Raw genomic sequence first — 15,008 nt, forward strand, 5'->3', positions numbered from 1 at the left:
GACGTTTTTTTATCTTTTAGCATGCTTCATTTTGTCAGGCAGTTTCTATTTATGTGATTTCTTTTTATTCAACATGTCTTGCATTAATCAGGACTGTGTGGCAAGTGAAATTTAACACAGCTTTCAAAAAAAAAAAAACACAGTTCACTCCTGATTTACCATCTGGGCAATTCATAAGTTTTCACATAGGGCCAGGCAGGTTTTGACAGTTTTTTTCTTAATAAATAAAATGATCATTTAAATTATATATTTTTTAATTTTGTATTTTCTTGGTTTATCCTTGTGTAATATAAAAAATTAATTTGATGATCTGAATCATTTAAGTGTGACAAATATGCAAAAAATCAGGAAGGGACTTTTTCACAGCACTGTAAGTTTTCTTTTCTCAGTACAGGACCACATACTAATTCTTGTCCATGGTGATTACTTACTTATATGCGACTGATGCAAATGATTAGGAGCTGCTAAATTATACCTTTAATGTTTTCTATAGGAAATTGAGCGTTGTGAGGCCCATCACCTGATGATCCTGTTCCGTGATGGTGGCTGCCAGTTTCGAGCACTTTATGCATTCATGCCTGACACTGAGGAGCTAACAAAGCTGTTGGGTACCGGCCCACGTGCCATAACTAGAAAAATGATTGACACACTCTTCAAATACAGCTCCGACCGCAAGCAGTTTACCATCATCCCGGCCAAGACGGTCTCCGCCAGTGTGGACGCCATCACAATCCACAATCACCTGTGGCAGATCAAACGACATTGCTCCTCCAAGAGGAAATGAATAATGCATATTTTACATTCCTCTCTGCTCCAAAATTAAGCTTCCCTACTGGTCATCTCCCATAAGCTTCTGGGTCAGTGTAGCTTCATTCTCAATGGCCCACCAGCTGCTTCAATAATAATGTATTACAGCTCAGGCAGCCGAGCAACTCCAAGTGGAAGTAAGGCGCACATTTCTTGTGCAATTATTAGCTCTAGAATCGTGCTTCCTTATTGGCTGTGTTCTATTAGCTACAGTTCCACTCTTTGTTTTCATAATGACTGCAGGTGATGTATGGGGTGTGTACGATGGTTGTCCGGGTAGGTGGGCATTACCATCGAGCTAAGGTTTGTAAAATAGAGTCGCGGATGACACCATGATATCACCGCGCTGCCTTGATTTGCATATGGAACCCTTAACGCCACCCTTACTGGTCACAAGACTCTCAAAATGAGAGTACACCAGGCTTGGAAAGGTATGGGGCATGTGTCTGATAGAGTTATGAATTAATATGAAGGATCTGTTTTACTTTGTTCAGTGTTTTTTTAACGGCAGGTATTTCTGCATGTGGCACTTTTTCAGTTCAGAAAGAGATGGGTTCAGTTCTACATGAGTGTTATTTCACTTTGAACATTCACACACATGCGCACACACTCTTTTGACTTGGACAGAAAAGAGTGCTTGTCTGTGTGTTGGGTTTTCTGTTACCTCTCTGCTGCTGATTATTTTTCCACTAATAATGCTCACTATAGCAATGCACTATGACCAGCGTTATGTGCAAAACTGCAAAAGCACATGACTAAGTGTGTGTGTGTGTGTGTGTGTGTGTGTGTGTGCTTTGCGGTAGTTAGTGTGGTTGGATGCTGAAGTGAAGTCTGTACTGGCCTTCATGGATTATTTTAATCACAATTTAAAAGCTTTTCTCATGGGACAGGAATGTATTATTCTTTGTTGTTTGATTTGTCTCCCCTTCTCCTTTTAGTGTTCTCTGTTCTTCTGCAATTCTTCACTGAGCAACATGATTGTCCTGGAAACACTATGGTTATGTTGAATGTGTGTGTGTGTGTGTGTGTGTGTGCAGTTCTATATGTATAGACTGTAAAGTTTACTTTTTCTTTCATCATTTTTTCCACTTATTTATTTAAAAGAGGAGCCCTGAAAATTAATAAATTATTCAAGCAAAGTCAGTTTTGTTTAACACTGTTTTTTTTCTCCATATTTTCTGTGGTCTGGTACCGTGGTTTAGCTGGAATTTAAGTTGGAAACATTCCAGTTTTCTTTCACACAAAGCTCCACACAAACAGAATCTCTGGACTGAACCCCAGACCCTTTATAAAATCCCTTTATACTTACCTATATGCTTAGATCACATTGGCATTTTATTCCTGTATTTCCAGGGATAGTGGAAAGTGCTGTGTTTGGATAAGAAGAAATATATAGTTAATTTTGTGCCAGAAATCTCATATAAAATACTAACACCCAAAAGCAAAATATTAATGATCAAAATGTTAAAAAAATATTATTCTTTTTTTTTTTTTTTTTGGATTTTTCCAATTTTCTCCCCTAATTTAGTCGTAGCCAATTCCTCCCCGTCAATAGGGGGCTCCCACGTTAAGGCTACTACTACCACTTAGCCGGGAGGGCCGAAGACTATCACGTGTTTCCTCCGAACCGCGTGATGTCAGCTGACCGCATCTTTTCAAACTGCTTGCTCACGCACCATTAGGGGCGGAGTAACACACTCAGAGGAAAGCGCTAGCCGCTCCTTCCGCGAGCGCGAGCTCACAGACGCCCCTGATTGGCTGTGGAGCCGTGATTAATGTGGGAGCGCAAGTACCTCTCATCCCTCCCCCCTGAGAGAATTCGGCTAATTAGCTCTCTCTGTGCCTTCGGCTGTAAAAAATATTATTTTGATTCACACTTTCATCATGCTGTATTGTGTTTCAATTTACAGATTTATATGATCCATTTTTTTTCTTCTGATTTTTGGCACATTTTTAAGGGGGGTCTTAAAAGCTCTAAGAGTTAGCCATGCTTATTCCAATAAAGATGATTTGTCCTTAGACAAGTGCACTGAAATATTTGTATTTTGAAAGTATGTTATATTTTAATGCAGAACTAGCAAAATAAAGTTAAACCATGGATTGCGAACATAATTAGTTCTGGACATCTGCTTGTATATCAAATTAATATCAAAGCGAATTTTCCCATAAGAAATAAAGGAAATTCCAATGATTTGTTCCACAGCCCAAATTAATCATAGAAAAATTATTATAACAAAATATAATCTAAAAATAGGATCAAATAAAAGTAAAAAAAAAACAGGACTGGTGGCGAAAGAAGAAGCAAGAGCAGCGGGGGCTACTGTTTAGGACAACTAAAGTGGTTGTTGCAGTACAGTTACTAAAGAATAGTCACTGCACTTGGACACAAAATAAAAAAAGGTGTTACAGTAAACAGTACATGCGTGCACTGAGACTGAATATGGGAGATAATTACCGACAATCCCACAGCACGAGAGGGAAAACCATTGTCTTAGTTGTGATCAGGTGACGCTCGGAAAACAAAGCTTATGCGTACTTGTCTATCAAGACCTCGCTCATGTAACTAGTTAAAATTTAACATTTAATATATGTTGATATATAACATTTTGCATGTTTTGCAAAATACTTGCAGACCAAGTTACTCGTAATTCAAGGTTTCAATGTATAATGTAATATGATATATATTAATATAATGTTATTTATGTTACATACACAGTTTTTTTATATAATGTAATAATATATATATATTACATACACTCAATGAGTTTTTTTCAGGGGCCAGTAACTAATGCGTGATTAAAGTAACAAGTAGGACTTATCAGATGTAAAACATTTTGATATGCTACTCATTATTAATATCTTTGTTCCCTAAAAAAGAGCTGAAATACCCTGGTCCTGTGGTGAGTCGATCTAACCTGCTCCATCAACCAAGAGCTGTGATGTGAACCCGGGTGGATCTTAAGCTTAGGTTACTGTCTGTGTGGCATTTCTGCATCATGTTTACTTCAAGTCTGAATATGTTTCTCTGAGTTCTCTTTTTTCCCCCCACCTTCTTAAAACATGCTGGCATGTGTATTGTAAGTATACAGTACTTATGTGTATGTGTGTGTGTGTGTGTGCAGGACTGGCTTCGGGGGATTTCCAGCCTCATGCTCAGTATTCCTACGATCCATCATGACCCTGAGTAAAGCAGTTACTAAAAGTGACTGAGTAATCTAATGCATGCAAATGCCCCAAACACAACACAAACAGTGGACAAAAACAAAACAATAAATGAGAATCAACCTCAGTGGACAAAACAATGCTTTGTCAGCATTTTTGACAGGAATACAACACAGATTCAAAGTTAATTTATTATAAAACTATATTACAAGTAAAGCGTTTATTTTACTAAATCTTAAAAGCAATGTAAATGATTGACAGCCAGCACAGAGAAAAGAACCAATAAGTACAAAATTACATAGGTTTCGTTTGGTCCAATCACTGTGAAGAGAAGAGTATCACGTGTCCCGCCCTCACACGTCCCTGCTGTCGCTGGCGGGTAGTGACGTCATGGGTTCTAAAATGGCGGTACAGAGTCTGCTTTAAAATTTTCACATACTGTTGCGTTTTTATGATAAATATTTTCACGCAATGTTTATTTTTTTACTCGGAACCTGCGAGGAGGAAATCAGATTATAATTAATAAAGAAAATGGATTCGGTGGTAGGGGAGGATCAGACGCTGCCTTTTGACATCAATGGGAGGTAGGTTAGCTCAGTTCATTTGAAAATTAACGACTTGTGCATGACTGGGTACTCTGCCAGGATAACACACACTGTTTGTGGTTTGTAAAAGCTAAGCTAAGCGTACAATCCTGCACGTTAAAAAAAACAACAACAAAAAAGCTCAAGAACAGCCAAGCAGTGCCTGCAGACTGTCACGGGTGTCATTAGATGGTTATTTTATCAGCTTTTGCAGAAGAATTAGCTTTTACTGGGGCAGCTAGCTTGTTCAGGTCGCAAAACTAGCTTTGGCTTCAAACTGGTCCAACCGCCTTATTAATAAACAGCAATTTCAAGCACATTGTCGAAGAATTAACAGACAAATAGATATAAATTATTTAAACAATTATAAAACCATCATCAGTTCAACACTTTTTATGCTGAGAATGGCAGGAATTATTTGGTGTCTATTCCACACTGTGACGCCAGATGGCGTACAAGAGGAAGTGTTGGATCACACTGCATGTCACAGGATATTCAGTAGAACAGTACAGTATCTTTAATAATATACTTTACTTTTAATCGTGAAAGAATTTTACTTAACTGTTCAGTATTTAATTGAAGTATTTAAAAACAGAGGGCAAGTGTAAGGTCACTATGATCACTCATGGTAGTGGGACCATAAACATTTCATCTGAAGATTGTTTTTTTCCATAAAATAATTCTGTTTATAATCAAATATTGTAAATGTAAAATTGTAACTGGACATAAAAACTGATTACGCCTGATAATTAATTAGAAAAAAAAACACGTGGTCTTCATATGGAAGATGTTTTGTAATTAGTTGAAAATGTAAGGATTTTCCTCTGAATTGTCATTGGTGTTACTGTTGGTGGTGTTCCCAGGAAGAAAAGTGACACCAGTTATTAAAGGTGTAAAAATAAAATTACATTAAGCACTACTTTTTCATGAGATTTTTAACGACCCAAATTCCATCTTTTCTATAGAATTACCCTTATACTATTTATTTGATATAGCTGCACATTACCACTTCTCATTCGTATCATTATTTATAACAGTGTTTTCTGTAAGTAATGTCCATGTCACTTATTTTATGCCATTCTCTTTGCTGTTTGTTTCCGAAGTGTTAGTGTGATAACTTCTTGATTCAAATCAATCGATTACCCACAACTGACTTCTGAATCAGAGTCGACTCTAAAACACTGAATCGAACCACCATAGTGTTTACAATCACAGTTCTCTACTTAACCACGTGACTGCTGCTGATGGTGATTTTTGCTTTGGTCAGTTAGTAGTTAATTACCCCCGATATCGCTGAGAGATCATATCCATCAATCGCTACACGTGAGATGATAAACGTCATATCCGCCTGTACTTCCGCTGTGGCTAAATGCGCACTGACAGTTATTTTAGTTCCCGCGCGCGTGAGCGCGTCTCGCGCTGTCGTAACAAACAACACGCACTTAGCGAGATAGCACTGCTAGCTCGAGCTTCCCAGAAAAGAGGAAATTAGTTAGGTGGAGTAGAAAAAAAGAGCTGTCATTTTTTTGATCATGTAACGGATTATCACTTTTCTTACTATGAATGTAATCCAGTAGGTAGGTACGCTTTAATGTTTACATATTCATGTTAATAATATTTGATCCGCTAATTTAGGCTGCGTCTTAAACCGCTATGAACTATTTTTATCCAACGGGCTTGTGATTACGGGTTGTCATGACTACGATGATAAATATATTGCGAGAATACTACGCCACGTAAACGTGATAGCTTGACTTGTAGATTGACTCTGTGCATGTAGATTATTGGTGTTTTTTATTCCGAGTTGTAAAGTTATAAACGTTACTCCGACTCTTTTAGAGAGCATCAAATCAGCTTGTGTTCACGTTTTGCGGAAGCGTGTTTGTGCTTTAACACGGCTTCTGTTTCTGGTGTAAATGAGCTGACAGAGTAGTAGCATACAGTAAGGAGAGAACGATCTCAGCCCCCGCTGTCCTTATGGCTCTGATGAATAAGTAAATAAGCCGATATGTCACCGTTATTGTTATTACCGCGCGCGCAGGTGGACGGCCGCTGTGTGTGAAGCTGTTCATAATGATAACAGAAACTCTGCTCAGTTATCACTTATTTACTGTTGCGTCAATGTTGTTTTTGTCATTCAGTTTAATTGTATTATCTTTAAAAACAAGAGGAAGTAGGGGGTTAAGGGTTGTTGTGAGGAAGCTGTTCCGTAAACACACACACGCACGCGCACGCACGCGCGCCCTCGCGTATTCACACTAGGGTTTGCATCATGGTTAGACAGGCTTGGATTCGATTGAATTTTTTGATATTGTAACTTTCAATTAGATTCAAAAGTGCTATTTATTTCAAGCAGATGTTTTTTTTTACAGGTTATGAATGATCAACTACTGATACAAGTATTTAATAAGGAAATGCTGTGCAACTCGTGGTTGTTTGTTCAAATGTCAATTCTTATACAAAGCAAGAAACTTCTTTCCTGTCACTCTTCTGTTTCACACTCCAGTCCAGTAGGTGGCTCAATTTCACCAACTGCCCATAAATTTAAAATAAAAATATTTTTTGACACCTGCCATGCGGAAGGCCCGGGTTCGATTCCCAGCCAGTACCCAAACCCCCCAGCCACTGGATGCAGTGCCAGTCCCAAGCCCGGGTAAAATGGGAGGGTTGCGTCCGCCGTAAAAACCATCCGGCGTAAAAACCCGTGCCAAGTTGTTGTGCAGACTGGATATTCGCTGTGGCGACCCCTTGCAGCCGAAAGACCAACAACAAGAAATTACAAACTGGAAAGTTGCGTTCTGATGGGCAGGTAGTTCCCTGAGTAGTGCCAACACACACCCTTCTGCACCTGGAGCACCTCACTTGAGCGATAAAAATAGTATAAAATTCATGCCGGTACTATGTAGCCAAAAGGATACAAGAAGAATAAACCATGGAGGTGGTGGACAGTCCTGTTATTCTAATAAGTTCCTATTTATGTTTCCACTTATTTTGCTTTAGAATATCAGCTCTGGTAACTTCCAGGTTCCAAGGTTGTCTAAAGCCTTGTGTTTTAGTTAGATTTGTAGCTTGGCTTAATAATATATGCATGCATACAATCTGCCAAGTGTCTTTCTACCTTATATGTTAAAGAAAAATGGGAGAAGGAGGCGAATATATCCCTGTCAGAAGAAGATTGGACAAATATTTGTAAAACACAACATACTACCTCCAGTTCTGGTCAATGTTGAGAATTCTCATGGAAAAATATAATTAGATTCTTTATTACTCCAAAAAGGATATTCTCACAAAATGGTAACTTAGATTCTGCACGTTGCTTGAGATGATGTAACAACTCTATGGCTGATTATTATCATATATTCTGGAATTGCCCAGCAATCCAATCTTATTGGTTAATTGTGATCACTGAAATTAAATCGATACTGGGTTTTAAGATTGATCATAGCTTACTATATATTTAGGAAATATACAAACTGATTTTAATGCACAAGACAAATACCATCTTAAAATACTATTAGTAGCTAGTAAAAAAGCAATAACCCCCCTCCGCTTATTAATATGTGTATGTATGTATGTATGTATGTATGTGTGTATGTATATATGTGTATATTTATTGATGTGTACGTCTATGTGTATGTTTTTTTCTATGTGTACACACACACGCTTATATATCTGTAAAATATTTTTGTTGGACCGCATATTACAGATTTGATAAGACTGAAGCATAAGGAACCTATGTTGTGTTTATGTTTATGATACAGTAACTTTTGCGGGGCGGACGGTGTGGGGGGATAATGGAAGAGTAACCTGTATTATTGAAAACGCCTGTTTAAGAAAAATTTTGTTCCATTACGTTGGAACGAATAAAAAAAAAAGTTTTAAAAAAAGATTTGTAGCTTGGCTTAGGCGTAAATAAAACAACACAGAGGCAAATCGTATCGGCTTGGGATCAGTTGTTGCTAAAAATGTCATAACGGTGTGTTCGTGACCGGTTTTATGTGGGATTTGGCTTGTTCTCTCTCTCCTTATTGTGGCAGACCGTACCAACCTACTTTTTCCCATGCTGTGACCGACAGTTAGTTTAATATTACTTGGTCGGAACTAACTCTTGTATAATAGAAATTGTCAGTCAGAAATTTGCCAGATGAGTAGTCTGTTTTTCACTAATAAACTGGAGACGAATTATGAATTCATAGACATGTAAATCTGAAATGCTTTCATAGATGTTTCTGACTTCCTGATAATAACTAGTGCTGTCTAGAAGCTCTCATCTTTACGTATGGTGTATCCTTGCTTAATGTCACAGTGAATAAGTTTGTTAATATAAAGTAAAATCTATTTTATGTTTAAGTTACATTAGACAAGCATACACTACCATTCTATTGTTTAAAGGTTGGACACATCATCTCCTTCTCCTTAACCCAGAGTATATTTTATATTTTTTATTGGCTGCATAGCAACTGACCAGTCAAAATGCCCATGCTGACCCCCCTGTACATTACTGAAAGCACCTATAATGGGCACATGAGTATTAGAAGAAGGTGACCTGGTCTGATGACTCATATTTTCTTTTACATCATGTAGATGGCTAGGTGTGTATGTATGTGTGTGCATACGCATGCATTGTTCACTTGGAGAAGAGATTGTACCAGGATGCATTAGAGTGTGTCATATAAATGAGACATATGTATATGATGGTAATTTAAAGCATTCTGTATGCATATGAAATTTCATACAACTTTACACACAACTGAAGTGGATTTTCATTTGCACTCACATCACTGCTTATTTTTTTCACAACTATTATGAGGAAAATGCTGTTGTGTTGTGGAGTTAAAGAGTCTAATTGTGTTATCCTTATGTTGTTCAGTAAGCCTTTTTGTGAAGGGGGTTATGAACAAGCATAATTGAGATGAAAAAAGAAACTGAAATGATGAATGCAGTAGATGGTTTTAGTGCAAGTAGTAGCTTGTTAGCTAGATTGCTTTAGGCTCACTCCATGAATTACATCCATCGCTGAGTAGTACTGTGTGTGTGTGTGTGTGTGCGCGCGCGTGCGCGCGGAACAGCCAATAAAAATATATACATGGAACAGCCAATACAAATACCGTAAAAAAGCGACTTTACATTTAGAAGGTGTTGTGTGTGTGTGTGCGTGCAAATGTCTCTGTGCATGCATGTGCTAAAAGGCATGAGGTAACAAGCCTCATGAGCTACGACGTTGAATGGTTCATTGTTTATTTGATTTGAAGAGTGAAGCTTTGTTGTTGTTTTTTTCCCCTCCCCCTCTTTTTTCCAGAGTTGGAGTGTGTGTGTGTGTGTGTTGGTGTGCTAGTGTGGGCATTTATGTATCTTTAACTCTCCCCGATAGTTTAACAATAGTATGTGTGCTTTTTTTCTGCAGCTGCAGTATATCCAGACTGCCGGATTCTCTGAACAGTGCAGAACTCAGCATGGACATGACAGGTAACACACACAAACACAAGCGTACTGTAGTTATTTCCATATGATCCAGCTGTGAGGGGAAAGAGAGTGCCATGTAGATAGAGGACATAAAGTGCTTCTTCTGTTCTTCAGCTCCCATGTTCCCCGGGCAGAAGATGTCGCCAACCAAAGCCATGACGATGAAGGACTATGAGAATGTAAGCAGTATTTACATCATTAATGTTAATGCTTATGTTTCCAATTCAGTGCCATTCAGGGGGAAAGTTGTGTTTTTTTAAGCATGATTCTGACTACCGTAATTACCTGTCCTGATCTGGGTTCATTTAGGATGGTTAAATGTTGACCTTTTTAATGACTAAAGCCTCATAATTCCGAATTGTCAGCTTCTGATTAGGAACAAACACCCTTCCAGTATCAACACCTGACAATCCATTGTACAGACATGGTGGAAACGTGGGCAAAAATACACCACAGTGATGTTTGTAATGAGTCATGAGCCATGATCTGGTTTTGAAGAGACACTTGTAAGTACTACGGCTTGTTAGCAGTACTTGCATTTGGCCCCTTTTACCTTTCTTCTTTCACTGAAATCAATGAGAGGTCGAGGTTTCCACAATGTTACGTTTGTTGCTTTGGATTAACGGTGGAATGAAGCAGTCTGTAAAGAGAGTGTGTGTGGGGCAGGGGCTTGTGCTTGTCCATTTAAGGTACTGCTGCAAGAGAAATGGGGAGGAACTGGTTTTTTTTCTACTATGGATTCTGTTTAGATTAGATCACAGTTGTATGTGTTGGATTTTATCTTTCTCTTATTTTATCTTTCCAGTGTTTTATGTATTGTGAGTTGTGAGTTTTTACAGGTTTACAGTGCTTGTAGTATTACAAATATAAACGCATGGGTCATTCAACATTTAATTTTTTTTCTCTTTGTTTCTGCTTTATTTTTATTTTTCTTATTTGTATTATTCTGTTTCTGACCCTTATTTTAGTTTCCCCGCCCCCTTCTGCCCCAGATGTTGGCTGGCACACTTGTACAGTCTGCAACCCCCATCCACTCTCCAAACACGCGCGCACGCACACATGCACACAGGGGCTGGTTGTTGGCAAATTATCCCATTTTCTGTGTAGTCTAATTGTACCCTTGTTATTCATGTCTATTCATGTGCGGTTAGTGCAGTCCTGAAAACAGTCAGAGAAATATTAAATATATTAAACCATATGCAATAAACAATCTAAATGCTGATTGTGCCTATGTGACAAAACGTGTATTTTTTTAATGTTTTGTAGCAAATTACAGCTTTGAAAAAAGAGAACTTCAACCTCAAGTTGAGGATCTACTTCCTGGAGGAACGCGTGCAGCAAAAATGTGATGATTCTACTGAGGAAATTTACAAAACGGTGACGAGCAGACCCAGACACACACTACATGTGCACATAATACAGTAGTCATTGTTGTTCTGTCTAATACACAATAACTGAATTAAAAAAAAAAAATTTATATATAAATAAGTGTTCTAAAATTATATGTGTGGCTGTGTGTAGAACATTGAGTTAAAGGTGGAGGTGGAATCTATGAAAAGGGACCTTGCAGAGAAACAGGAGCTGCTTGTGTCCGCGTCGTAAGTTTTGTTTTTCTTATCCTGTCAATCAAAGCAGCTGTCCACTCATTAGCAATGTTACATTACATGTACAAATTGTGAATTGATTTAAATACACCCGAGATATGCATGCACATCTACATGTGTGTCTATGTAGGAAAGCACTAGAGAGTTTAGCCAACAGAGATTCTGGGGAAGGCCTGAGGGTGCGTGCTCAGAGAGAGATGGATGCACTCCGCGAAGCTTTCAGTGCCAGGATCAGAGACCTGGAGGAGGTGCGCGCACACACACAAATCATACACGCATCATACACAGAGAAGGAGAAATATTAGCTTAACTGTCTTTCCTTATAATACAGTATTTAAAAGGAATGCATGGCAGTTTGCTATAGGTATGTCAACCATAAAATAAAAAAAAAATCTCTCCTTATTTTATCTAGTCTCTGCGTTGTGCAGAAGAAGAAGCAGAGAAGATGGCTTCCATTGCTGAGCAACAGAAGCTTAAAAGTTTAGGTCTGGAAAAAGAACTGGAGGCTTTTACTCAATCCAGACCACTGCATGATGCTGGCTCCGCCCCTGGGCAGGACCACAAACTCCAGCAGACTCTGCAGGAAAAAGATCGGTGAGCGGCATCACAATCGCATTTGTCTTAATGTTAATTTACTCAGTACTTGTAAAACAGCATGTTAGTATTCCACCACAAAAGGCAGATGGGTAGAGTTTTTGTGTTTTCAAAACTAATTATGCAGTTACAGATCAGCATGATTACTTGTAGAGAAAATTTTTCGAGAAACCCAACCCTAGTTAGGTAAGCTTGGATTTCAAATAGTAAAGCTACTTAATAAATTGGATATCGTTTATTGGTAAGGGTGCTGGCATATGCTTCTTAATGTTTGTTTTTATTTATTTATTTCATTTTTTTAAAGTGAATTTTAGAATTTGGGGATAAAAAATTGAGAATTTACAACTTTCATAGCTTATTAATATTTACATAATAATTCATATGTTAAAATAACAAATATTATGTTGTAAATTGTGTCAATTACTATGTGAAACACCATCATTCATATTTTCATTTTCATGACTTAAAATGGACAGCATATCGAAAAAATCTAAATATCGTACAAAATGTTTCTCTTTTTTTTTTTTTTTAATCGGAAAAATAAAATTCATATCTTTTAGGTTCATTACATTTGAAGTGAAGTATGTCAAGTTTTTTTCTGTTTTGGCTTACAGTGCATAAAAATAAAAAAAAAGCACTCAAAATATCTTCAAAAAAAATCTTAAAATATTCTCCTGGATCAATAAAAAAGGATTTATAGTACTGAAATGTCTAAAGAAAACTTGTTCCGTTATGCACTCAGTACTCAGGGGCACATTCAGCCTGTGGAGGGGATCAGCCCTTTGGTATTGAAGACCAGGTTGCTTTAATAGCAGCCTACAGCTCATCTTTATTATTGGGTCAGGTGTGTCTCATTTTCGTTTTGACAGTAGCCCATGGATTCTTTATGGGGTTCATGTCGGGTGAGTTGTCTAGTCAATCAAGCTCCGTAATATCATGGTCAGTAAGTGGTAGTTTGGGGAAATCGGCACTGCCTTAATGCTTGTTAGCAGATGGGAAACTAAAAACTGGTACATGGCTGTGTTGAACACAGTGGCCCAACACCAAATGACATCTTATGGTTATTAGGGGAAGGTAAGGTCACAGTTAAAGTTGAGAGAGCGCATTCAGGTTTAAACCGTGCTGCTTCTCTCTTCTGTAGTGTAATTGAGCGCCTCCAGGAATCCATCAAGAACCAGGACACTCTGATTGGAGAGCTTCGGAAGAATGACCAGGACAAGCCAGTCGCAGAGCAGATGATCCAGCTCAACACTCTGATTGGCCAAAAGAATGCAGAAGTACAGGTATTTGTATTGTACACTTGGAGTTAGTATGCATAATTTTTATATACGTAATTGCAATAATTTTTTTTTTACTTTTTATAAACTCATGTACATATATGCACACACACACACACACACACACACACAAAAAACATCCTAATATTGTGCTCTTTAAATCCGCAGGCTCTAAAAGAAGAGTTAGATCGTGAGCGAGAAAAAGCAGACGAGGAAATCAAGGTGAGAAAAATGTCTGCAGTCACTTTTAAAATTTCTGAATTATTTCAAATAAATGTTCCCCCACACCAAATAAATAAATAGGAAACAATTGAACATTGCCAGGTTGTATTCCCGTCTCTGTGTGCATGGAGCTGTGTGCATTTGGGTAGTCCGGTTGCCTCCTACAGTCCAAAGACATGCAGATTAGGCCAATTGCCATTCCCAAACTGCCTGTAGTGTGTGTATGTGTGTGCCCTGTGATGGTTTGGCAGCCTCCCCAGGGTGTACCCCGCCTCGTGCCCTATGTCTCCTGGGATGCGCTGCAGGCCCCTGTATACAGGATAAAGCAGTATAGAAGATAAGCACGTGAGTTAGTAAACAAACTTTGTGGTGGTATAGATTCAACAAGGTCTGGTAACAATTTTGTCTATACTGACTTGATGGCAGCACGCAGTTACTGCAGATTTGTTGGATGCGCATCCATCATGTGAATTTTCCTTTCTACCACATCCCAAAAGTGCTGTATTTGATTGAGATCTTGTGACTATGGGGTCCATTTGAGTACAGTGAACTCATTGTCATGTTGAAGAGACTAGTTTGAGATGTGCCAGGTAGGCTTTGGCAGTTAAATGATGCCTAAGGGGGCCAAAGTGTGTCAAGAAAATATCCCCAACACCATTACACCACCAGCAGCAGCCTGTACTGTTACCATTACATTGCTGTAGGGTGCATCCATGCTATCATGTTTATGCTAAATCTCACCCTGCCATCTGAATGTTGGAGCAAAAATCAAGACTTTTCATTTTCCATTATCCAACTGGCAAAGTAGTTTTGCTATAATGCTGTTCGGCCAGACACTTGGGGTTGAATGTGTTTGTATTCGTGTGTGTGTGCGCGTGTGTGTGTGTGTGTGTGTGTGTGCGCGCGCGTGTGTGTATAGGCTGTCATGTCTCTTGTAGTGATGACTCTAATCTTTCACAGAAGTCAGATTTGCTGACGATTGAAAGAAAGAATTAGTCAACTTTTTTTTTCTGTTCTAGTGAGCCACAAAACTGCATGTTCCTTTAAATACATATTCTCACTTACAGTAATACATACCTATTACAAATTATATTAGCAATTACTTGCAAGAAATGTAAAATCCACAAGCCTGTGTAACTAAAAAGATAATCCATGATAAATCCATTAATTTTCTGTTTTATAGGGAAAAAAAAAATCCCAGTTTTCTTATGTGCGCTCACACTTTTGGTCCCAGTGTATGTGTTCAGATGCACATGTGTTTTTGTGCATGTGTAAGGCTGAATTAGAGGCTTTAT

General features: G+C 38.2%; 2 protein-coding genes across 12 annotated transcripts in view; both read left to right on the top strand.

Moving 5' to 3' along the window:
* The window catches only part of camsap1a (calmodulin regulated spectrin-associated protein 1a), a 36,824-nt gene extending 34,893 nt beyond the window's left edge, over positions 1–1,931 (top strand). For both annotated transcript variants that reach the window (XM_053479190.1, XM_053479191.1), the window contains one exon: positions 494–1,931. In XM_053479190.1, the coding sequence (XP_053335165.1) occupies positions 494–784 (291 nt within the window). In that variant the 3' untranslated portion in view covers positions 785–1,931. The remainder of the gene's footprint in view (positions 1–493) is intronic.
* Positions 1,932–4,383: 2,452 nt separating this feature from the next.
* cdk5rap2 (CDK5 regulatory subunit associated protein 2) overlaps positions 4,384–15,008 on the top strand; it is a 42,221-nt gene continuing 31,596 nt past the window's right edge. For 9 of the 10 annotated variants that reach the window (XM_053478073.1, XM_053478080.1, XM_053478079.1 and 6 more), the window contains exons 1-9: positions 4,384–4,553; positions 9,958–10,019; positions 10,131–10,195; positions 11,283–11,393; positions 11,538–11,614; positions 11,751–11,868; positions 12,033–12,214; positions 13,356–13,497; positions 13,660–13,713. In XM_053478073.1, the coding sequence (XP_053334048.1) occupies positions 4,501–4,553; positions 9,958–10,019; positions 10,131–10,195; positions 11,283–11,393; positions 11,538–11,614; positions 11,751–11,868; positions 12,033–12,214; positions 13,356–13,497; positions 13,660–13,713 (864 nt within the window). In that variant the 5' untranslated portion in view covers positions 4,384–4,500. Of the gene's footprint in view, positions 4,554–5,943; positions 6,131–9,957; positions 10,020–10,130; positions 10,196–11,282; positions 11,394–11,537; positions 11,615–11,750; positions 11,869–12,032; positions 12,215–13,355; positions 13,498–13,659; positions 13,714–15,008 lie in introns of those variants that run through there. The other variant, XM_053478081.1, reaches the window with a different exon arrangement.

The sequence above is a fragment of the Clarias gariepinus genome, chromosome 19 (genome assembly GCF_024256425.1).
Source record: "Clarias gariepinus isolate MV-2021 ecotype Netherlands chromosome 19, CGAR_prim_01v2, whole genome shotgun sequence".
NCBI lineage: Eukaryota > Metazoa > Chordata > Actinopteri > Siluriformes > Clariidae > Clarias > Clarias gariepinus.